At 37.5% G+C, this 25962-nt stretch overlaps 1 protein-coding gene across 1 annotated transcript in view; it reads right to left on the minus strand.

Annotated features, from left to right (window-relative positions):
- LOC125656284 (contactin-2-like) overlaps positions 1-25962 on the minus strand; it is a 58225-nt gene that overhangs the window by 5694 nt on the left and 26569 nt on the right. Inside the window, exons 10-22 of the mRNA XM_056145841.1 lie at positions 24409-24514; positions 24010-24200; positions 19501-19767; positions 18319-18612; positions 17125-17288; positions 15689-15812; positions 13555-13725; positions 13155-13292; positions 10251-10345; positions 9734-9832; positions 8964-9114; positions 6628-6749; positions 5314-5503 (exon numbers count right to left, since the gene is read on the minus strand). Coding sequence (XP_056001816.1) covers positions 5314-5503; positions 6628-6749; positions 8964-9114; positions 9734-9832; positions 10251-10345; positions 13155-13292; positions 13555-13725; positions 15689-15812; positions 17125-17288; positions 18319-18612; positions 19501-19767; positions 24010-24200; positions 24409-24514 — 2112 coding nt within the window. The remainder of the gene's footprint in view (positions 1-5313; positions 5504-6627; positions 6750-8963; positions 9115-9733; positions 9833-10250; positions 10346-13154; positions 13293-13554; positions 13726-15688; positions 15813-17124; positions 17289-18318; positions 18613-19500; positions 19768-24009; positions 24201-24408; positions 24515-25962) is intronic.

Genomic DNA, 25962 nt, shown 5'->3' on the forward strand with positions numbered 1-25962 from the left:
TTTTTCCTCCCCCTGTCTTTATAGACACAAATACACCCTCCGCTTCAATAATGCAGATAAAGCATCTCGCTGAAAGTTTTGTAACGTAATTGTTCAACTTAAACGTATAGTCAAAATCATGTTTTTCTATGTTACCGAGGACTGGAAATATGGGGCTTTTTCATTGGTTGAATATCGCAATAAGGAATGGTAAAGTAACCAATCGCATATAGAAGCCGAGACATACCTTCCAGCGAAAACACTGGCCTTGTGATCCATGGTAGGTAAACGAATAGAGCGACCGACCGTGGGTTTCCGATGATGGGGCACATCTGGCGAGCTCAAAAATATTTGAAACAAGATGTGTTTTGAAACACTGATGTCTCCTGATTACAACAGAGTGGAACCAGGTCAAAGGTCAGTGTTAAGGTCCCAAGGTCAAAGATTTTGTTGTCAATGGAAAGGTCTTGCCACAAGAAATGCACATACCAAATATAAAAGATTTACTTCTTATGGTGTTAAAGATATGACCAAGGTTAAAGTTTTTTATCACTGACAGGCCAAAAACTATATGCTCCCAAATTCTTGATTAAGGGGCCATAAAAATTCCCTTCTGTTGGGGTACATTTCAGGAGCTGCAGAAATTGTAGAAACAATAACTTCTGTGGTGTGCATATGACTAGCTGCAAAAATTAGCACAAGAGCTTGCCAGGAAGCATGACTCTACTTACCATATTCACCTTTAGTTAATATGATTCAAAAGATACAGCCAAGGTTAAAGTTTTTAAAAAGAAGGTCGATGTTCAAGGTCACAAGGTTGGTATCAAATGAAAGGTCAGGTCATGAGGAATCAATATGTGAGATATCAATATAGCTCTATCCTCCTTGGTTCAAAATATATAACCCATGTTCAAAATATATAACCCATTTTCAAATGTTCAGAATATATAACCCATGTTCAAAATATATAACCCATGTTCAATTTGTTCAAAATATATAACCCATGTTCAGAATATATAACCCATGTTCAAAATATATAACCCATGTTCAGAATATATAACCCATGTTCAAAATATATAACCCATGTTCAAAATATATAACCCATGTTCAAATGTTTGGCTTTAAGAGTGACACTAAACCAAGGTCATGACAATAGTGTTTCAGACAATCGTCCCGGTGAGCTAAAATCAATATGCAGTACAGTTAAGGTTCTAGTAAGGAGGCAAGGCCTAATCTAAACAGGAACGTGTATTATAACATCACACCAAAAAAAAAAATTTAAAAAAAATTGCAACCCTTCAAAATACCATGAAAAAATCGCTAAAATGCATCAAAGATGTGTATGGCCAAATTGCAGTTTGGAATGTGTTCATTGGAATGACCCTAATTTGTGAAGGTGAACTCTGTTTTTATAGTAAAAATTAGTAAGTTACGCAGAACATTTAAGAGAAGGGAAAATACTTACTTTGAAGTAAAATAATGAGTTATAACAAACCTCTGTGGACAATATATATGTTTGTTGAAGCAAATATTTCCGATAAAATTATGCACGCTTGCATTCACGAAGTAAAAATATGCACATATTTAATATAGTTTATAAGTATGAAGTTTTGAATGGCTGAAACAGGTATTTAGTGTGATAATCACCTTGTCCTTTGGATTTCAAAAGCAACATGAATCTTGAATGTCATCAGGATTTGAAAAACATACACCAGCAAGTACATGTATAAAAGTTAGAGGCAAGCTCAAATCTACAGTATAGAGTGAAAAAGAGACCTTGACCTTTGGACCTCAAAATGAATAGGAACCTTCCTATTTTGGATGTGATCAAAATATGCAAGTCTGACAAAGACGCACCAAAAAGTATGAAAGTTAGAGACCGGACAATCTAATTGTGGATGCCGCTCGCTCGCCCGCCTAAACTGGACACCCATCCTTCGCCAATTTAAAAGCCAAGATTTGCTACGCAACTCGGCTAATAAAATAATTAGTGTTTCTAACATGCATGGAAGTATAGCACTACACAAAAACTTAAACGACATCATGATAGTCTGATGCATTTCATTTACAGCAAGTGGCGGATCAATTGTTTTTTCTTAATGAAAAATATGTTTTACAATTAAATGGAAAAATGTTTGCAATTTATTTAAAAGACTATTACCGTATATACTCGCCTGTAAATCGGATTTTTGGGAGTCAATTTTTGGTCCAAAACTCTATGTCCGACTTAAAGGCATGTCCCAAGAAGATTGGTATTTTTCTGGGCAGCGTAATGTAGAGTTTTTAAACAACTTCGATGATTATCATGGACTACCACAGAAATGATTATTGTTCACAAATACCTAGACACATAGTATTGTTTATGTATTTTAAAATAATGTATAAGGTACAAGTATTTACATATTTTCATAATCTTATCTAGTTAAGTGTATATTATTTATTTAAAAAATTATTTACATACCGGTAACTAATTCTTTTATTCAATTTAACTAATCTATCATTTATTGGTTAAATTGAATTGCGAACCCGATTTAATATTAAAATATTCATTATGTAAATGTATACTGGCTGAAATATATATTTCATAAAAGATTGAATATTATTAACAGATAATGTAGATCATCATTCTTGACTCTTAAAAACTCGATTGTTGATACAAGGAATTTTACCAGGATCCACAATAACAGTTTCAGCGAGGCGCGTGCCACTAAGTAAACACGGTGTCAGGTCCTGGTAATTAGGAGACCATAACTGCCTAAGTAAACAAGTGATCATTGCCCATACTAGATCAAGGGTTGCATTTAAACCCCAAACAGATACATGTATGGCTTGGATATTGAGTACCTCATAATTATTAATTTCTCAAAATATTTTTTTGAAACATAGGTAAAAACACTAGAGCATAGACTTGAAATTGTCAACCGATTCTGACAAAAATTTGTACCGACTTACAACCGGGTCATGGCAAATTCCTACAAAATAATCTTAAAAAATACAACCGACTTATAGGCAAGTATATACGGTATTAATATGAGAGCAGTGCCTACCTTATAAATTCACTGAAATATTTTCTATTCATCCCATAGGAAAGCATTAATGCTTCATCTATAGATATAGGGGCAGATGGGTGGGTCTTACAAATCGATTTATTGCAAGGGTATACCTTAAATGCATCAATGGGTCTTTTAACATGAAGAAAAGAAATATTAAGCTAATTAAAAAGTGCTGTGGACCTGATGAAATCTTAGAAATAAATGATTTATCTAAAATCGAAATGCAGTTGATCGGTAAGAATTTCAACATGCAATGCAACATTTTAACAATAATAAATCAAAATCTGTAGAACTCGCCAGCGTCATACACTTCAGAGGCTGTTTAATACATTCGTGAATTAAAGTTTGAATTTCAACCTCATTATGCCCTTGCAATATCGAAATTCATTGATGACCTCAATAACGCACATATATTTGCTGAAAACATGCGACACCAAATCATGTGATCAGTCTAAATATAAAATAATAATAATCGTCCTGAATATGCATTTTTAGTCCATCACATTTTGCTCCAATATTAGTAAAGTTCCAAAATGTTCCATTAGTCCTAATAAACGATGTTTTTCAATTGCATATTTTCGGTAAAATTTCCATTGACCACTTCAACTGTACTGCATAAGTTCCGTGGTATGCATCTGGAAGGTTGCGAAAATCAAACAAGAGGCCCATGGGCCACATCGCTCACCTGAGTCACCTTGGTCCATATTAGAAGACTTTCTATATATATTTGCATGTAAAACCGTAGTCCTTATTATGGCCCCAACCTACCCCTGGAGGCCATAGTTTTTGCAAACTTGAATCTACACTATGTCAGAAAGCTTTCATGTAAATGTGAACTTCTTTGGCCCAATGGTTCTTGAGAAGATATTTGAAGATTTTTCCTATATATTTGTATGTAAAACTTTGATCCCCCCCTTGTGGCCCCATCCTACCCCCAGGGGCCATGATTTGAACAAACTTGAATCTGCACTATATCAGAAAGCTTTCATGTAAATATCAGCTTTTCTGGCTCAGTCGTTCTTGAGAAGATTTTTTTTTAAAAAATTCCTATATATTTGTATGTAAAACTTTGATCCCCTATTGTGGCCCCATCCTACAACAGGGGGCCATGATTTGAACAAACTTAACTCTGCTCTATGTTAGGAAGCTGTTCATGTGAATATCTGCTTTTCTGGCTCAGTGGTTCTTGAGAAGAAGATTCTTAAAGAATGTCCCTATATATTTGTATGTAAAACTTTGATCCCCCCTTGTGGCCCCATCCAACCCCCAGGGGCCATGATTTGAACAAACTCAAATCTGCACTATGTCAGAAAGCTTTCATGTAAATATCAGCTTTTCTGGCTTAGTGGTTCTTGAGAAGAAGATTTTTAAAGATTTTTCCTATATATTTGCATGTAAAACTTTGATCCCCTATTGTGGACCCATCCGACCCCCAGGGGCCAGGATTTTAACAATTTTGAATCTGCACTATATCAGGAAGCTTTCATATAAATCTCAGCTTTTCTGGCACAGTGGTTCTTGAGAAGAAGATTTTTAAAGATGTTTCCTATATATTTGTATGTAAAACTTTGATCCCCTATTGTGGCCCCATCGGACCCCCGGGGGCCAGGATTTTAACAATTTAGAATCTGCACTACCTAATAAAGCTTATCTATAAATCTCAGCTTTTCTAGCCCAGTGGTTCTTGAGAAGAAGAATTTTTAATGACCCTACCCTATTTTTACCTTTTCTTGATTATCTCCCCTTGGAAGGTGGCCTGGCCCTTTATTTTAACAATTTAGAATTCCCTTTACCTAAGGATGCTTTGTGCCAACTTTGGTTGAAATTGGCCCAATGGTTTTTAAGAAGTTAAAAATGTTAAAAGTTTACAGACGGACAGACGGACGCCGGGATACAGGTGATCAGAAAAGCTCACTTGAGCTTTTAGCTCAGGTGAGCTAAAAAGCATTAACTTCCATGGAATACATCTGTGGAGCTGCAGAGGGTGGAAAACATTAATTTCCGTGGGGTAGATCTGAGGAGTTAGAAAAACATTACTTTCTGTGGGGTATATCTGAAGAGTTAGAAAAACATTACTTTCTGTGGGATATATCTGAGGAGTTCGAAAAACATTAATTTCTGTAGGGAATATCTAAGGAGTTAGAAAAACATTAATATCTGTGGGATATACCTGAGGAGTTAGAAAAACATTAATATCTGTGGGGTAGATCTGAGGAGTTAGAAAAAACATTAATTTCTGTGGGGTATATCTGAGGAGTTAGAAAAACATTAATCTTTTGACCTTCTTTATACGTCTTCTGCAGATATTTCTCACTCTTCTGTCCACTGCCTGCATCATTGTAGACCTGAACCTTGAAATAATACCAGGTGTTTGGTAGCAGACCAATGATAAGTGCCTGGTCAGTTTGACCACTGAAACTGGCCCCGATTGCCTGGCTCTCTTCCTCCCCGTAGCGTTGCCAGTAATTTACCTGTTCATGTGTAAAACACACAGTCACATAATAAGAAACCTTTGTTTTCACGGTAGTACAATATTTTCTACTTTCACTATAGGTCGAACCTGTGGAATTGAAATCAATGAAAGTATTCTAGCTGATGCAGATATACACATTAAACTGTGTGAAAATGGACTTGCACAGGAAATCGTGAAAATAACCAGGAACACAACAAGAGGCCCATGGGCCACATAGATCACCTTGGCCTATATTTAAAGATTTTTCCTACATATTTGAATATAAAACTTTGATCACTATTGTGGCCCCACCTTACCCCCAGGTGCCATGATTTTTACAAATTTCAATCTGCACTATGCCAGGAATTTTCATGTAAATGTAAACTTGTCTGGCCCAGTGGTTCCTGAGAAGATTTTAAAAGATTTTCCCTATGTATTTGTATGTAAAACTTTGATCCCCTATTGTGGCCCCATCCTACCCCCAAGGGCCATGATCTGAACAAACGTGAATCTACTTTATCCCAGGAAGCTTTTAGGTACAATGTAAATCTCCACTCTTACGACCTAGTGGTTCTCGAGAGGAAGACTTTTAAAGATTTTCTCTATATATTCGCATATAAAAAATTTGATCCCCTATTGTGGACCCATCCTACCCCGGGGGTCATGATTTTTAAAAGACTTGAATCTCCACTATGTCAAGAAGCTTTCAGGTAAATTTCAGCTTTTCTGGCCCAGTGGTTTTTGAGATGGAGATTTTTTAAATGACCCCACTATTTTTGTGATTATCTCCCCTTTGAAAGGGGCACAGTTCTTCGTATGATCAAACTGAATCCCCTTCACCTAAGCAAAATGTGTATCAAGTTTGGTTGAAATTGGCCCAGTGGTTCTGGAGAAGAAGTTGAAAGTATGAAAAGTTTACAGGCGGATAGACAGACGGCCAAACAGACGATGGACAAAGGGTGATCAGAAAAGCTCCTTTGAGCTTTCAGCTCAGGTGAGCTAAATAGAACATTATGTAAATTAAACTGGTAACCATTTTTTGTTACATTCTGAACGCACCCAAGCATTCAATACAATACTAAACTGTCCCTCCATTACAAAAGAGCTTATTATCAGGGAAATTGCGTTTTAATGCTTGCTTGCCTGGTACCCCAGCAGGTGGCCTTTCATATTGTCTCTCGTGTCAGGGATAGGTTTCCAGTGTACCACCATGGCTGTACTGTTGTAGACATCCACACATACTTCAGTAGGTACCACCACAGGAACTGAAATAACACAAAGATACTGAAACTTAAATGTTGCAGACCTCCCCCAGATACCCCATGAAGGGAAGCATCACAGTTAATTGACATTACTTTCTTGAAAGGATTTTTTTTTCTAGTCAATATTTTGATGTAAAATTTAGACATCCCCCCCCTCCTTTTGCAGCACCAACCTAATTTTTGAGAATTATTGTTAAAATCTTTTTGGATCTACACTACATGAAGAAGGATGTAACATAAACACCATATCTGGCCTAGATTGTTTCGATTGTTTTGCTGTTTTCCGCCACACTCAACAATTTTTCAGTTATCTGGTGGCGCCCAGTTTTTATTGGTGGAAGAGAGCACCTAGATACAATGTAACAGGGAAGAGACCACCTACCTTCCGAAAGTAAACTGGGAAACTTTCTCACTTACCGGCGCGAGCGGGATTCTAACTTGCACCGACAGATGTGAGAGGCCGTGTGATTTTGAGCGCGATGCTCTAACCACTCGGCCACGGAGGCCCTTCTGACCTAGAGAAAGAAATTCATACTTTTCACAATTTTTTTTTTTAATCTTAAAGGGTGTAATATGCTCCTTTTATGTTTACTAAGTGTATTCAAATACTGACGATAAAGTCATGTCTTCGTCACAAAAGTTGACCAGAAAAGTATACTTGTATCTTCAGCTTACATGTCTGTTATGAGCCATATTAAGATACTGAATTTTACTCCGAATATCGTTATATACCAAGAATTACTCTGGATATCGCATTGTACTGAGAATTACTTTGGATATCGTATTGTACTGAGACTTACTCTGGATATTGTATTATACTGAGAATTACTCTGGATATTGTATTGTACTGAGAATTACTCTGGATATCGTATTGTACTGAGACTTACTCTGGATATCATATTGTACTGAGAAGTACTCTGGATATTGTATTGTACTGAGACTTACTCTGGATATCGTATTGTACTGAGACTTACTCTGGATATTGTATTGTACTGAGACTTACTCTGGATATTGTATTGTACTGAGACTTACTCTGGATATTGTATTGTACCGAGTATTACTTTATACATTTATTGCATGATAGTGAGGGAGATATGAAGATTTATTAACCCAAGAAAAATCATATTCCCCGAGGGCAACTCCCAAGGGGAATATGATTTTTCTTGGGTGAATAAATCTTCATATCTCCCTCACTATCATGCAATAAATTGTTTATTATACCGAAACAAAGCAAGACTACAAAAGTGCATTTGAAATTGGAGTCCGCTCATCTATACATTGTATGTAGCTGCTCAGATCGTCCTAACGGTAACACCGTGCCGTCAACGTATTACGGTAAAAGGTACAAACAACGAAATACAGTGATATGATAACCAGTTTTTGTATTTCCATTCTCCTTGAATGCTGATTGACTTGCTTGTTTTTGTATCAACCAAAATCATGCGATTCAACTGTGTATCAGAGACCTGAATATTTTGCGCCTTATGATCTATTATTATGCGACGTCACAATACACTTCGTCTACCTTGACGTTAAATTTATGGAAAATGCATGAGGCTGCCCAAGGGGGAAATATGATAGCAAGGGAAATATGATGTTTGAGAGGGAGATATGAAGTTTTGTCATCCCTGGCATGTGACCGTTTAGACCAATCAGATTACGCGTTGCATAGAATAATGGGTATTGTATTGTATTAAGAATTACTCTGGATATCGTATTGTACTGAGAATAATTCTGGATATTGTATTGTACTGAGAATTACTCTGAATATTGTACTGAGAATTACTCTGGATATTGTTTTGTACTGAGAATTACTCTGGATATTGTTTTGTACTGAGAATTACTCTGGATATTGTACTGTACTGAGAATTACTCTGGATATTGTACTGAGAATTACTCTGGATATTGTACTGTACTGAGAATTACTCTGGATATTGTACTGAGAATTACTCTGGATATCGTATTGTACTGAGAATTACTCTGGATATTGTTTTGTACTGGGAATTACTCTGGATATTGTTTTGTACTGAGAATTACTCTGGATATTGTACTGAGAATTACTCTGGATATTGTTTTTTATTGAGTTTTACTCTGGATATCGTATTGTAATAAGAATTACTCTGGATACTGTTTTGTACTGAAAGTTGCTCTAGATATTGTACTGTACCGAGTTTTACTCTGGATTTTTTACCCATTGTGGCAGTGATTCAGACTTACTGTCATCAGCAGTGTGGATGTATCGCACTGGGGAGGGTCTCCCCTTACCGAACATGTTGTACGCTGTGACCTTCACCTCATACTGGATGTAGTACTGGTCGACGCCTGGGAAAACGGTCACAAACTCACTCTGGTTACCTGGCAGCTCTCTCTGTGGTAAAACAGGTAAATAAAAGAGGTAAAACTGGTAAATAAAACAGGTAAAAAACGTAATAATTTATCATATTGTAAGTGCAGTCACTGAATTTGAAGGAACCTTAGAATCTACAAATTTGGCAAATCTAGGGTACTAGCCATTTTTATTCAGTCCTTTGTTATCGGTATGTTCTTCTGTATTTAGATTTTGTACTTTATGCCTTACTTGTCCTGATTGATAAATCTGAAATACGCACACTAAAGTCTGGACTCTCTTAGCCAAGAGATACAACTTTTATGTGATTGATTGATTAATTGATATTGTTTAATGTCCCTCTCGGGAATCTTTCACTCATATGGAGACGTCACCATTGCCGATGAAGGGCTGCAAAATTAAGTAGGCCTATGCTCGGCACTTAGGGCCTTTGAGCAGGGAGGGATCTTTATCGTGCCACACCTGCTGCGACACGGGACCTCGGTTTGTGCGGTCTCATCCGAAGGATCGCCCCCATTTTGTCGCCTCTTACGACAAGCAAGGGGCACTAAGGACCTATTTTAATCCAGATCCCCATGGGATTCATGGGTATTTTGATAATTAACATGATTACATAAATATGTGACAGACTGGTTTATACTTTTGCCCAGGCATTTTCTGAGTGATCGTTTCGTCTGGGTAGTCTCCACTCTACAATGTATCCAATCCCCCAGCCGTTCTGATCCTCGGGGGGAAGGGGCTGTAACGAAACATAAAAATCTACATCATTCATCTCTCTTAATATACATCTATATCGAAGAATGCATGAACAATTCAAAATAGAAAATGGGTTTTTGTAGTTTATTGAAAATAAGCATGCCCATAGGGATCTGATTTTGTAGTTTAAGGTTAAAGTCATTTAGAATCTACTTGTTGGTGAGGGGTATAGATTTGATAGTACAAAAACATTGAAAGTCAATTCCTCCCACTGAAATTATTAATTTCACAGTAAATTAAATGTGCAATCATGAAATACAGTATCCATTAAATCATTTTTTTCTCAACCTTTATTGAGTGAACAAATATCATATTCCAGGCCATTGATTCAGTAGTGTTGTTTACTTGCAGGGACATCAGAACCACTCACAGATTCAGATAAGCTGTGTTGTAAAACTGACCTCCCAAACAATATGAAGAGTGCCAACTTTCCCTTTCCCGCGACGTATATTTTTCGGAGCCACAAATGGTGCTGCACCAGGAATAGGATGTTCATCTGAAATTCACAGTGCATACTTGAATACCGTATAAGCAGAATTTTAGCGAGGATTTAATTTAGGCATTATTAGCAGCAAGTCTTCAGATCGCTAAAATTGAATATCGCGAACGATTTATTCAATATCGAAAGTAGTAGCTATCTTTCTTGCTATTATAAAGTATCTATAGCTAAAACTAGTTCTCGCTAGAAATGTATACCAATAATTTATGGAAAAATCGCTATCAAAATTTGTGTCTTGCTAAAAATACCACTTAAGGTATTCAATGTATCTAATAATTGGATGGTGGAATATTTGCAATCATGGCATAATTTTCAAGGGTTCATCAAATAAAAATAATCCATGGTAGGAATTTTCAAATTTTGTTTACTGCTTGATATACAGTGGAACCCCGTTATTACGTTTTCCATTTTGTCAAGATAAAATAACGTAATACCGGGGGCAACGTAATAAACGTTCCCAGTGAAATCCGTTAAAATTATCGTTTGGAAATTGTATATCGTCCGTTGGTACTCCGTGAAGGGGTGTGTGAATATATGTTTACTGTTTCTTTGTTTAAAAGACTATGATACTTTGTTTTATTTACATCTTATCTTTAATGTCCGTAATTCTTCATGTTCTTATCCCTTTTCTTTATTTCTGGTGTAGGATTCATAAGGATGTTTTGATAAACGTTGCTTTTCTGCATTTGTTTGGACCGCCATTTTGTTCAACTTTAAAACAATGCGTTCATGTAAATTTCTCTCAATAACTCGTTCCGGTTCGTATTCAACATTCGTATTAAAAAAATAACAAAACATCGTTTTTATTAAGTTCGCTAATTACACAATACACAACGCAATAAAAAAAAAATACCATCCAAAAAACAACAAAACTATAGACACAAAACGTACACGATACCCAACACTTACACACTTTTCTCACCAACGATAAACATGGAGAACAATTTAAGCGCAATCCACATAAAAAATATAATGATGCACGGAGATTTCATTTACAACGCTAAATGATGGCACTAAAATCACGTGCGCATCAGGGGATTTTAGAATATTCACAGAGGTAAATGCCATGCACGAATCGGCCGATGACACAGGACAGTTTGATTTGTGTATGTATGGACGAGATTTACGAACACCCAAGCTTCATGTCCAAACAACGGACAATTTTTTAATTCAACACCTTTAGTCACCTATGTCCAAGAAGTTACCCAAGCGGTTTTAACATTGCTACGATAAATCTTGTCTTTCATGTTTGGTTCCAAAGCTGTCCGTAAATAGAGTTTTAATAGCGAAGGTAATCACACTATGCTGTACAAGCAGGTAGTTGAGAAATTATTTCTTTGATTATCAAAATATGAAAAATGAAGTAAATTTCATAGAGTACAATTTCTAAATAAACATTATTTAATTGTTTATCACTGGCTTCGATACGGGGTATTCACCTGTATTGATGTCGCTAGATCTATCGAAGCGTGATCAGTCAAGCGTCTCTAATCCCCAAACAGACCAGGAAATTTACGTGGTGACTGCCTCAGGCAGTCAAGGTGTGAATGGCTTATTATTTTGAGAATCACTATTGAATAATTAGGGGTTTATTACGTTTTCGTCGGAATTTTTACAACGTAATACCGAGTCCCGGCATCTTAGGACAACGTAATAACGAGGTCTATTTTATATAGGTTTGTTAAGAAATGGTTTTGTGTTTTGAAATTCCAACGTAATATGCGGACTAACGTATTAAAGGGGGAACGTAATAACGGGGTTCCACTGTATTTCACCTAGAATTTAACATTGAATTATATGGGAAAAGCATCTTTTATTACAATATTTTCAAAACAAATTATATATTCATACTAATCTCTTGGTAGAAAGTTACATACATTTTCTTTTTATGAAAATATGAAATAAAATTAATCATTGATCGCACACATTTTTAGAAAATTAGATTTTTCTTATTTTTACAAAGGGAAGACAACTCTTCCAAAAATTCTTAAGTGCAAAAAGGTCAGCTTCTAATTATTTACCAGTCATGTGAATTTAATCTGCTTCACTTTCATCATTATTTAACAATAGAGTTTCATGTTGATCTAAATCAATCAAAATTGTTCATTATCCTTTCATTATACATGGAATACCTTAAATACCGTATCATAATTTGTATCCAGCACTTGAACATGTACATTTCATCTCACCTGTAGGTTAAGGTTAGGTTGCACGCATTTCGACGCAAATGATTTTAATACCAATAATTTACGGACCTAACCAAGCAATATGCTTCTCCTTTAATGAAAGACGTACAAATTTGCATTGTTCTCTATGCATTATCCTGCTATCAGACAAATAAATCAAAACGAGCACCACCTCCTTAACAGCAGTACATATAAGACAGTATAATATTTCAGAAATTTCATCTCACAGTTGTGTAAATCATTATAATGACATGGTTATAAGAACTACAGGTGCCTCTCAATTACTCAAAGATTAGTTGGCCAAAGGGACCTTGATAAAACTTTTAGAAAATTTGACAGATTAAATGATGAATTAAATCTGGAAAATAAAGATCTGATCATTATATGGTTTAGATTTTATAGCTGCAAATGGAAGTGTATATTTACAACATCCCAGGATAAGATTTATGCAATTGTTTCTAAATTATATTCTCAAAATCATTGTTGCATTGTCAGGTCAAAACTCAGTTGCATAGTGATTCTTGCACAAAATACACTTAATTTCTGATCAAAAGCATTGGTGTCAGTTACAATACAGCCCTTATCGTAACTAGTCCTTTGCTGATTATTGTTCAGCTGACCTGAGGGTGTGCTGGCAGGCCCTGCTCCATACATATTGAGGGCCAACACTTTGAACTGATAGGAAGATCCAGGATTCAGATGGGGAATGGTAACAGATCTCAGTCCATTGTTCTGGGTCACGGAACTCAGAGGAGCATCTGAAAATGTAGTCAGTGACGGCATCTATGAAATTACAAATCATAACATTGTCAGGATTAAAAAGATCTTTCTTTCTTTACTCAAAATTATAATTTAACAATAACAAAATTCATAGTCAATCAATAAACAGAATTCAATTTGAAGCTTTGATTTCTTACAAGCGATTTCAAATCACTCAATATTATTGCAGATAATCTTCAATAGCTATATACCGTTTTAATTTTCATGCCCAAGAGAATTTTGACTTTATGAATGTCTTACTCTTTATCATGTTCCATTCACTGTTTGAATAATTGGTTCTAGCAAAAACAGAATATGTTTGAATTGGTTTCCCATGTGTGGCCCCATCATGCCAGGCCAGCTGTAGAGTATACGGATCACCAGAGTTATGTCCCTTTACTACATGAACACCAACTGGCTCACCAGGGGGCCCTATAACAATGCAGAATTTATCTCAGCAAGTTATCTAAGACTATAAATAATTCAAAAGTTTTAAATGTGTTTGAAGATGATCTGATTGACAGGGCTCACGGCGGGTGTGACCAGTCAACAGGGGATGCTTACTCCTCCTAGGCACCTGATCCCACCTCTGGTGTGCCCAGGGTTCCGTGTTTGCCTAACTATCTATTTTGTATTGCTTATAGGAGTTATGAGATTGATCACTGTTCCTTATCTTCACCTTGTTATTGAGCTACAGTCGTTTAAACATGACCTTCTTGCACTTAAAATCATAGAAGTGCACTGGGAAAATGTGTTGGGATTATTTGGATTAGTTTGAGGTGCTGATGTAAAAATGCAGAGATACAAGACCTCTAGCAGTCACATGCAGGAAAAGTTGAATGTAAATCGAAGTCATGTTTATAACTGATGGATCTGTAGTGCTATAGTACAGTGGAACCCTGTTATTACGTTCCCCCTTTATTACGTTAGTCCGCATATTACGTTGCAATTTCAAAGCACAAAACCATTTCTTAACAAACCTATATAAAATAGACCTCGTTATTACGTTGTCCCAAGATGCCGGGACTCGGTATTACGTTGTAAAAATTCCGACAAAAACGTAATAAACCCCTAATTATTCAATAGTGATTCTCAAAATAATAAGCCATTCACACCTTGACTGCCCCAGGCAGTCAACACGTAAATTTCCTGGTCTCTTTGTGGATTAGAGACGCTTGACTGATCACGCTTCCATAGATCTACTGACATCAATACCGATGAATACTCCATATCGAAGCCAGTGATAAACAATTAAATAATGTTTATTTAGAAATTGTACTCTATGAAATTTACATCATTTTTCATATTTTTAAAATAATCAAAGAAATAATAATTTCTCAACCATATGCGTGTTCAGCATCATGTGATTACCTTCGCTATCAAAACTCTATTTACAGACAGCTTTGGTATCCAACATGAAGGACAAAATATATCATAGTAATGTTGAAACAGCTTGGGTGACTGCTTGGACATAGGTGACTAAAGGTGTTCAATCAAAAAATTGTCCGTTGTTTGGACATGCAGTTTGGACAGTTCGTAAATCTCGTCCATTCATACACCGATCAAGCTGTCCAGTGTTATCAGCCGATTTGTGTACGGCATAAATTACCACAATGAACATTCTAAAACCCCTATAAAGGAAATCTTCATGCATCATTATATTCTTTATGTGGATTGCGTTTAAATTATTCTCCGTGTTTATCGTTGGTGAGAAAAGTGTGTAAGTGTTGGGTATCATGTGCATTTTGTGTCTATAGTTTTGTTGTTTTTTGGGTGGAATTATTTTATTGTGTTGTGTATTGTGTAATAAAAGAACTTAATAAAAACAACGTTTTGTTGTGTGTTTTTTTTAATACGAATGTTGAATACGAACCGAAACGAGTTATTAAGAGAAATTTACATGAACGCATTATGTTAAACAAAATGGTGTTCAAAACAAATGCAGAAAAGCAACGTTTATCAAAACATCCTTATGTATCCTACACCAGAAATAAAGAAAAGGGATAAGAACATGAAGAATTACGGACATTAAAGATAAGATGTAAATAAAACAAAGTATCATAGTCTTTTAAACAAAGAAACAGTAAACATATATTCACACATGTACACCCCTTCACGGAGTATCAACGGAAGATATGCAATTTCCAAATTATATTTTTAACGGATTTCACTTGGAACGCTTATTACGTTGCCCCCGGTATTACGTTATTTTATTGTGGAAAAATGAAAAACGTAATAACGGGGTTCCACTGTATGTCTAAAAAAAATTTCTCTACAGAGATTCAGTTCTGCGCTATTAAAAATCAAGTAGATCCATTGAAACAGATTTTCATTTATGAAGCTGATTCTATACCGATGGTGACTACAGGCTGGATCTTCAGAATAAATGAATTACCTAGAACCTTGAGGGTAGTGGATGAGCTGGCGGAGTCTAGCTGTGTGATGACTGTACATTTGTACACCCCCTCATGTCTTAGTTGTACCCCAGCAATGTAAAGATCCCCTTTGTGTGAGCTTCTCTGTAACAGACAGACACTCGTATTAATTCATCTTTTATTTTGTCATTGATAAACTTTTGATGCATTATATAGGTTATAGTTCTCAGTATAACTGGTGAAATGCAAGTGACTTTTCATTATTTTTAAAAAATACTTTTATTCAAAATAGCATTTCAAATGAATTGAATTACAAATTAGTCATAATATATATGAAATTTGTGTGACTCCATCAGAGTTTTGAAAGCTATGAAGTCCACACAGGTTTTATCTCCCAAATATTCCTTTGGACAGGTAGGAAAAGACAGTATATTTCATTGTTTCGATCAGATTGCAAAACCTCTGCCCCATATCCTTTGATAACAACTTTTACAGTATACGCGCCAACTGCAAAGTACAGCTGTGAAATACAGAGTGTATATATACCTAAACCCTGACCTTTAACCTATATGCACTACTAAAAGTTATGCGATTACATGAAGCTTGTTACAAACATGTACATTATCTTACCTTATACCCTATATAACCCAGCCCTGCAGCCTCAATTCCTAGCCTTATACCCCATCCCTACAGTCTCAATTCCTAGCCTTATACCCCATATAACCCAGCCCTGCAGCCTCAATTCCTAGCCTTATACCCCATATAACCCATCCCTGCAGCCTCAACTCCTAGCCTTATACCCCATATAACCCAGCCCTGCAGCCTCAACTCCTAGCCTTATACCCCATATAACCCAGCCGTGCAGCCTCAACTCCTAGCCTTATACCCCATATAACCCAGCCCTACAGTCTCAACTCCAAACTGTATACCCTATACAGCCCAGCCCTGCAGCCTAAATTCCTAGACTTATACCCCATATAACCCAGCCCTACAGTCTCAACTCCTAGTCTTATAACCCATACAGGCCAGCCCTGCAGCCTCAACTCCTATACTTATACCCCATATACCCAGCCCTACAGTCTCAACTCCTAGCCTTATACCCCATATAACCCAGCCCTGCAGCCTCAACTCCTAGCCTTATACCCCATACAGCCCAGCCCTGCAGCCTAAACTCCTAATCTTATACCCCATACAGCCCAGCCCTGGGGCCTCAACTCTTAACCTTATACCCCATAAAGCCCAGCCATGCAGCCTCAACTCCTAGCCTTATACACCATAGAGACCAGCCCTGGGGCTTCAACTCCTAACCTTATACCCCATACAGCCCAGCCCTGGGGCTTCAACTCCTAACCTAGTCACAATTTTTTTATATATATATAAGCCAAAAATATACATTCATCTGACCTAATACCAGTATATTTACTTTCTTCTAAATTGCTACATGATTGATCAATACCATTTTAAAACTGGAATCCTGATACCAGTCAATTTTTTGGCCATTGAATTGCCACAAGTAGACGAGTTCCAGACTAGCACTGTGGGATGCCTTACATGTCAAGTAGGTGGATCCATTAACCACCACAGTCACTGCTGGTGGCAGGTCTGCAATCACAGTTCTGTCTGAAACACACAGTCACAATCACAGTTATCTGAAACACACAGTCACAATCACAGTTCTGTCTGAAACACACAGTCACAATCACAGTTCTGTCTGAAACACACAGTCACAATTACAGTTCTGTCTGAAACACACAGTCACAATCCCAGTTATCTGAAACACACAGTCACAATCACAGTTCTGTCTGAAACACACAGTCACAATCACAATTCTGTCTGAAACACACAGTCACAATCACAGTTCTGTCTGACATAGACAGTCACAATCACAGTTATCTGAAACACACAGTCACAATCACAGTTCTGTCTGAAACACACAGTCACAATCACAGTTCTGTCTGAAACACACAGTCACAATTCTGTCTGAAACACACAGTCACAATCACAGTTCTGTCTGAAACACACAGTCACAATCACAGTTCTGTCTGTTTGTAACACAGTCACAATCACAGTTCTGTCTGAAACACACAGTCACAATCACAGTTCTGTCTGTAACACAGTCACAATCACAGTTCTGTCTGAAACACACAGTCACAATCACAGTTCTCTCTGAAACACACAGTCACAATCACAGTTATCTGAAACACACAGTCACAATCACAGTTATCTAAAACACACAGTCACAATCACAGTTATCTGAAACACACAGTCACAATCACAGTTATCTGAAACACACAGTCACAATCACAGTTCTGTCTGAAACACAGTCACAATCACAATTCTGTCTGACACAGACAGTCACAATCACAGTATGTGCATGTGTATCTTTGAAATATGCAGAAAAAGTATGAATTTGTTTATATTTACAATAAAGAAAAATAGTAATTAAAAGCAAACTTTATCACAAAAACTTCAGAAATATAAGACGTCAGCAATTTTCTAAAAATAACACGTTTATAAGAACATGCAATCACAAAGTAGAAATGAAACTGGAAGTTATTTCATTCCATTTCCCAGACTACTGAGCACTTCCTGTGAATTTTTCTTCACCTAACAGGTACAGGTAGTTAGTGAATGGATTTAACCAGTTTACCTAAGACAGTCACTTTTGTTGAGCTCTGAGCAGATCCGAGCGCATTCTCAGCTTTACAGGTGTACAGCCCCTGGTCCGAGTAACTCAGATTTACAATCAGTAAGTGACCACTGGTCAGTGGCTGAAGTCGAGCATGTCCTCCGTCCATCACAGGAGGAATAGCCTGTCCGCCGTACATCCAGGTGATGATTGGTCGGGGCGCAGCCTCAGGGTGACACAGAATGGTCAGGGAACCTCCTAAAGATCCAAGGGTGGTGGATTCTAAGGGGCGTTTCTTGAAAGTTGGTGGAAAAGCTATAAAAGTCTAAAAGTTGTAATTTCCAAAGATATTCACAATAAACAATGAATCAATAAAACTTTTAAAATGCATCAACAAGTGTGTAATAATTTGTGTGCCCCCACTGTTTCTTCTTTGAATACTTGTTTCACAGTGGTGTAACCCCATCCCCAGACTTACCTTTATAAGGATGCTGCATTTAATAACCAAAGACCAGAAAGACACAAGTTTCATCATGATTCATCAAAATAAAAGTTAAAGGATACTGTGAAATCATTCTAATTCATCTGGCGGCCAATGTTTGTGGGTAAGCAAAATTTTGCTGGTTCATGGGGATGTAATTTCCTGGGTAAGCGATCCGATGTCACTAGGAGAGATAACTCTACGTTGTTTAAAAAAATGTTCGAGGACATGTAAATTCGTGGGCAAGAGAGACCCATGAACAATAATCCCCCACAATGATGATTACACAATACCCTAAATTCCCCTGACCTCGAAGTAATGTGACTTTTAACCCCCAAGTATACCATGTAATGATGAGCTATTTTCAAAACTTTTTCCCAAAATTGATTTCCCATACCACACACGACTGACTGCTTTTATACCTATTCCCATGGGGATTCGGGTTAGAATAAATCCTCAGTACCCCTTGTCATGAAAGGCGACTAAGTAGGATGCATGGTCCTTCAGATCAGACCGCAAAAACCAAGGTCCTGTGTCACAGCAGGTGTGGCACGGTAAAGATCCCTCCCTGCTCAAAGGCCATAAGTACCAAGCATAGGCCTGAATTTTGCAGCCCTTCACCGGCAATGGTGACGTCTCCATATGAGTGAAAAATTCTCGAGAGGGATATATAAACAATGTACAATCAATTCAGCACTCTTTAAGAAGACAGATGTACTTACAGAGAATTCTGAGTTGACCACTACTCATGGTCACTCCGTGGGTGTTGCTGGCCATACACTGGTACATCCCCGCCATTGCATCCCACAGTCTGGGAATCAAAAGGACATTCCCCGTGATGCTCAGTTCACTGGAGCTGGACAGGAGCTGACCATTCTTATACCAGGTGTACGTGGGCCGTGGAATGCCGTATGCCTGGCACCTCCAGGTCAGTCTGCCCCCCTTGTCCACATGTCGGTCATTCAGTGGCACCGCAAATATTGGTTTTGCTGCAACAAAAACAGCAGTTTATTATATCACATGGGTAAATTGACCTCTCACGCTAAACACATATCTAAAACAGAGGGTCTAAGATAAGGGGATGCTAAACATAGCTTTTAAACGGGATTTAGGGGCCAACTTTCTTATCCAAATAGGTTTATGTCTATCTAAGAAGTTGCATCGACAGTTTCGGTAATGAATTCCTTAGTATAACAGAGATTGCATGATAAGTTAACACTATATACAAAAAGTCATGTAAATATAAGAGTTAATGACAAGTTCAATATTAGTTAAAGTTAACTAACCTTTGTCCAACAGGGTCCTGGCTCCGGGAGTGTAAAACTTAGATAAGATCACTTTTGATCTCAGTCTCACTTTTTTCCTGTATTTTCTTTTTATAACAAGGTGTGTTTGTGAAACACAAATGCCCCCGATAATGGCCAATTCCGAAGATGGCCAAGGTCAAAAGGACAAATATCTTGGTACCAGTAGAAAGATCTTGTCACAAGAAATGCTCATGTACAATATGAAAGCTCTAATATTTACCATTTAGAAGTTATGACCAACGTAAACAAGAGGTACTGTGAGCAATGCTCACTAAGAATACCCCCCGCTTACCCCAATCTCCCAAAGGGTGTTGGTAATAGGTAAAACTTCAGTATTATGATCCAAAAGATATCTAGGAACACAGCATCTCCATGTGATGAAAAAAGCTGTTAAAGAATTTAAATGGAAACCATATTGCTACTTTGATGTCCAGTGTGTGTGACCTTTGACCTTTTGACCCCAAAATCAATAGGAAACATCTTCATCCTATGGGTAGTCCATATGTATGATATGGTGACTGTAGGTGGAAAGGATAACGCTTTAGAGCCCGGAAACCATATTGCTACTTCGATGTCCAGTGCACTTGACCTTTGACCATTTGACCCCAAAATCAATAGGGAACATCTTCATCCCAAGGGTAGTCCATATATATGATATGGTGACTGTAGGTGGAAAGGATAATGCTTTAGAGCCCGGAAACCATTGCGTCTACAGACGGACGGACAACCCGATTCCAGTATACCCCCCCCCCCCTCGCCCACAACTTGTTGCGGGGGGGGGGGGGGGGGGGGGGGGGGGGGGGTATAAAAAAAAATATTAAAAGTAGGTCAAATGTTAAGGTCAAAAGGTTTAGTACCAACGGAAAGGTCATGTCACAAGGAATACTCATGTGAATTATCAAAGCTCTACCATTTACTGTTCAAAAGTTATAAGCAAGGTTAAAATTTAAAAAAAGTAGATCAAACTCCAAGGTCAAGGTCACTGGGTTAAAAATGTTGGTACTCACTTAGATAAGCTCATTTTTTATCTCGGTCTCACTTCTTCCTGTATTTTCCTTTTATAAAAATGAGACTGAAATCAAAAGTGAGATTGTCCAAGTCTCATAGCCCTGGGGCCTGGTGTTCTATAATGGAGAAAAAAATTGACTCAAAAGGAAAGATACCTTTCAATGGTTTTTTAATTACCTTCACCAAATCTACATTCTGTACGTGTATTAGTTCAACCACAAGATATCAAATGTATGCATCATATGATATTCAGCAGCTAAATTTCAAACAATGGAGACTCGGGTAATTACATGTATGATTATTGATAGTAAATAATTTTTTCTCTCTCTACAAATTTTGTTACAAAATATACGGACATGACTCACATTTCCCAAAGTACAGAAAATAAATAACTGATTTAGAACCTGCTGATTCCTTCCTTCACAAGAAATACAGTGGAACTTTGATATCTCGAACACAGATATCACGAATAACATGGGTAAGTTGAAATGATTTAGAAGTCCCAAATAAATTTTCTTTTTGCACTTTAACCTCAAAATCTTGAATCCACAGAGATCTCTGTTTTTCTTCTCGGTTCCATTGAGTTCGAGATAACGAGTTTTGACTGTACTCGTTATTCTTTGTGTATCATTATGAGGCACACACACAGACAACATACTCACATTCTACAGAGAGATGGTAGTGTTTCTGTATCTGACTGTCTACTACTACACACACAGACAACATACTCACATTCTACAGAGAGATGGTAGTGTTTCTGTACCTGTCTACTACTACACACACAGACAACATACTCACATTCTACAGAGAGATGGTAGTGTTTCTGTACCTGTCTACTACTACACACACAGACAACATACTCACATTCTACAGAGAGATGGTAGTGTTTCTGTACATGACTGTCTACTACTATACACACAGACAACATACTCACATTCTACAGAGAGATGGTAGTGTTTCTGTACCAGACTGTCTACTGTTACACACACAGACAACATACTCACATTCTACAGAGAGATGGTAGTGTTTCTGTATCTGACTGTCTACTGCTACACACACAGACAACATACTCACATTCTACAGAGAGACGGTAGTGTTTCTGTACCTGTCTACTGCAACACACACAGACAACATACTCACATTCTACAGAGAGATGGTAGTGTTTCTGTACCTGTCTACTACTACACACACAGACAACATACTCACATTCTACAGAGAGATGGTAGTGTTTCTGTATCTGACTGTCTACTACTATACACACAGACAACATACTCACATTCTACAGAGAGACGGTAGTGTTTCTGTACCTGTCTACTACTACACACACAGACAACATACTCACATTCTACAGAGAGATGGTAGTGTTTCTGTATCTGACTGTCTACTGCTATACACACAGACAACATACTCACATTCTACAGAGAGATGGTAGTGTTTCTGTATCTGACTGTCTACTGCTACACACACAGACAACATACTCACATTCTACAGAGAGATGGTAGTGTTTCTGTACCTGTCTACTACTACACACACAGACAACATACTCACATTCTACAGAGAGATGGTAGTGTTTCTGTACCTGTCTACTACTACACACACAGACAACATACTCACATTCTACAGAGAGATGGTAGTGTTTCTGTACCTGTCTACTACTACACACACAGACAACATACTCACATTCTACAGAGAGATGGTAGTGTTTCTGTACCTGTCTACTGCTACACACACAGACAACATACTCACATTCTACAGAGAGATGGTAGTGTTTCTGTACCCGACTGTCTACTACTATCCACACAGACAACATACTCACATTCTACAGAGAGATGGTAGTGTTTCTGTACATAACTGTCTACTACTATACACACAGACAACATACTCACATTCTACAGAGAGATGGTAGTGTTTCTGTACCCGACTGTCTACTGCTACACACACAGACAACATACTCACATTCTACAGAGAGATGGTAGTGTTTCTGTACCCGACTGACTACTACTACACACACAGACAACATACTCACATTCTACAGAGAGATGGTAGTGTTTCTGTACCCGACTGACTACTACTACACACACAGACAACATACTCACATTCTACAGAGAGATGGTAGTGTTTCTGTACATGTCTACTACTACACACAGAGACAACATACTCACATTCTACAGAGAGATGGTAGTGTTTCTGTACCCGACTGACTACTACTACACACACAGACAACATACTCACATTCTACAGAGAGATGGTCGTGTTTCTGTACCCGACTGACTACTACTACACACAGAGACAACATACTCACATTCTACAGAGAGATGGTAATGTTTCTGTACCCGACTGACTACTACTACACACACAGACAACATACTCACATTATACAGAGAGATGGTAGTGTTTCTGTACCTGTCTACTACTACACACACAGACAACATACTTACGTTCTACAGAGAGATGGTAGTGTTTCTGTATCTGACTGTCTACTGCTGCACACACAGACAACATACTCACATTCTACAGAGAGATGGTAGTGTTTCTGTACCTGTCTACTACTACACACACAGACAACATACTCACATTCTACAGAGAGATGGTAGTGTTTCTGTACCCGACTGACTACTACTACACACACAGACAACATACTCACATTCTACAGAGAGATGGTAGTGTTTCTGTACCTGTCTACTACTACACACACAGACAACATACTTACGTTCTACAGAGAGATGGTAGTGTTTCTGTATCTGACTGTCTACTGCTGCACACACAGACAACATACTCACATTCTACAGAGAGATGGTAGTGTTTCTGTACCTGTCTACTACTACACACACAGACAACATACTCACATTCTACAGAGAGATGGTAGTGTTTCTGTACATGACTGTCTACTACTATCCACACAGACAACATACTCACATTCTACAGAGAGATGGTAGTGTTTCTGGTCTCTGGTCCCCGATTGTCTACTGCTACAAATACAGGTGTACATCCCCGAGTCTTGGAGAGTGACCCCTACAATAGTCAACACCCGGTTACTGTCCGAAAACTTTAGTCTTGACCCCTGGTTTCCAATGGATGGAAATGTCCATTGATATACAAGTGGACCACTGAAATTAATAATGAATTTCATCATCACTATTTATAGCACGGAAATTAATAATGAATTTCATCATCACTATTTATAGCACTGAAATTAATAATGAATTTCATCATCACTATTTATAGCACAGAAATTAATAATGAATTTATCATCACTATTTATAGCACTCTTTCTATAATATGTATCCTATATCCTATCTATAATATTGTACTTACCTCCCATATGCAAAGCATTCTAATTTGACATCACTGCCTACCACTGGTTGCCGTGGAAACACTTTGATGAAGCTATCAGGAATTTGAACACCAAATATTCCTGAAGCTACATTAAAAAAAAAATATTGAAGAACCAAGTTAATTTTCTGACCAAATGCTTGTCAGATAAGTAAAATAGGACTATAGATATTTGATTCTCAGAGTTTCTTCAAGCATTTTTTTCAATTCATTTTTTCCAAACTGAACATAAATACATGACATTATTGTATCAAATTGAGAATACAGCCTTCTTTCTGATATAACTGGTACTTATAAATGGTACTATTCTCTATGCCAAATACTATAGATTTTTTTCCAATTTTGAGGCAAACTAGAACTGTCCTAGTGGGACTAATACTCCTTATGCTGTACCAGTGTTCCAAGTTTGGTGTCAATCACACAAATAATTCTTAAAATATAGGAGACAATATATTATTCAATCGGATCACGCGCTCGTCCTTTTCTGTAACCGGTAAGAAGACTCGGACGGGGATCGGCACAAGAATTGCATCAAATCGATGCATTTCTTCGCCGGAAGCGCACCCGTGGATGAGGTTAAAAGGCCAGAACCGAATCCCTGAATAATATGTTATTCATATTTTCACCAGATTCAGTTTTGGTATCATTAACGTCTTATTCACTCTAATACATAACATGTAAGTGGAAATTGATAGTGGAACAATACCTTAGATGTGTATAATATCTTAGATGTATTTGAAACTTCACGTTTCATAGTGCAACGTACGACTGTGACGTCATAGTTACGTTTATGTATATGTAGCAACCAACTCTGATGGCGTCAATCCACATACGAGGTTCATTTGCGGTTACGGAAACAGCCGAGTAGTTACGATTGTATATTACTATGTCCAGTTCAACTATTGACCTTTGACCTCAAAATCAATATGGGTCATCTTCTCCTAAAGATGTACCAGTGTACTAAGTTTGATGTCTGTCAAGCAAAAGGGTTATCAAGATATTGAGTGGACAGTATATTACTATGTCGAGTTTGACCCTAGACCTCTGACCATGTGACCTCAAAATCAATAGGAGTCATCTTCTCCTGCATATATACCAGTGTACTAAGTTTGATGTCTGTCAAGCAAAGGGTTCTCAAGATAATGAGAAGACAATATATTACTATGTCCAGGTTGACCCTTGACCTTCAAACACGTAACCTCAAAATCAATAGGGATCATCTTCTCCTAAAGATGTACCAGTGTACCAAGTTTGATCTCTGTCAAGCAAAGGGTTCTCAAGATATTGAACGGACAGTGTATTCCTATGTCCAGTGTGGCCCTTGACCTTTGACCATGTGACCTCAAAATCAATAGGGGTCATCTTCTTCTGAAGATGTACTGGTGTACCAAGTTTGATGTCTGTCAAGCAAAGTATTCTCTAGACATTGAATGGTCAGCATATTCCTATGCCCAGTTTGACCCTTGATCTTTGACCATATGACCTCAAAATCACTAGGGGACATCTACTCCTTAGGATGTACCAGTGTGCCAAGTT

The sequence above is a fragment of the Ostrea edulis genome, chromosome 7 (genome assembly GCF_947568905.1).
Source record: "Ostrea edulis chromosome 7, xbOstEdul1.1, whole genome shotgun sequence".
Classification (NCBI taxonomy): domain Eukaryota; kingdom Metazoa; phylum Mollusca; class Bivalvia; order Ostreida; family Ostreidae; genus Ostrea; species Ostrea edulis.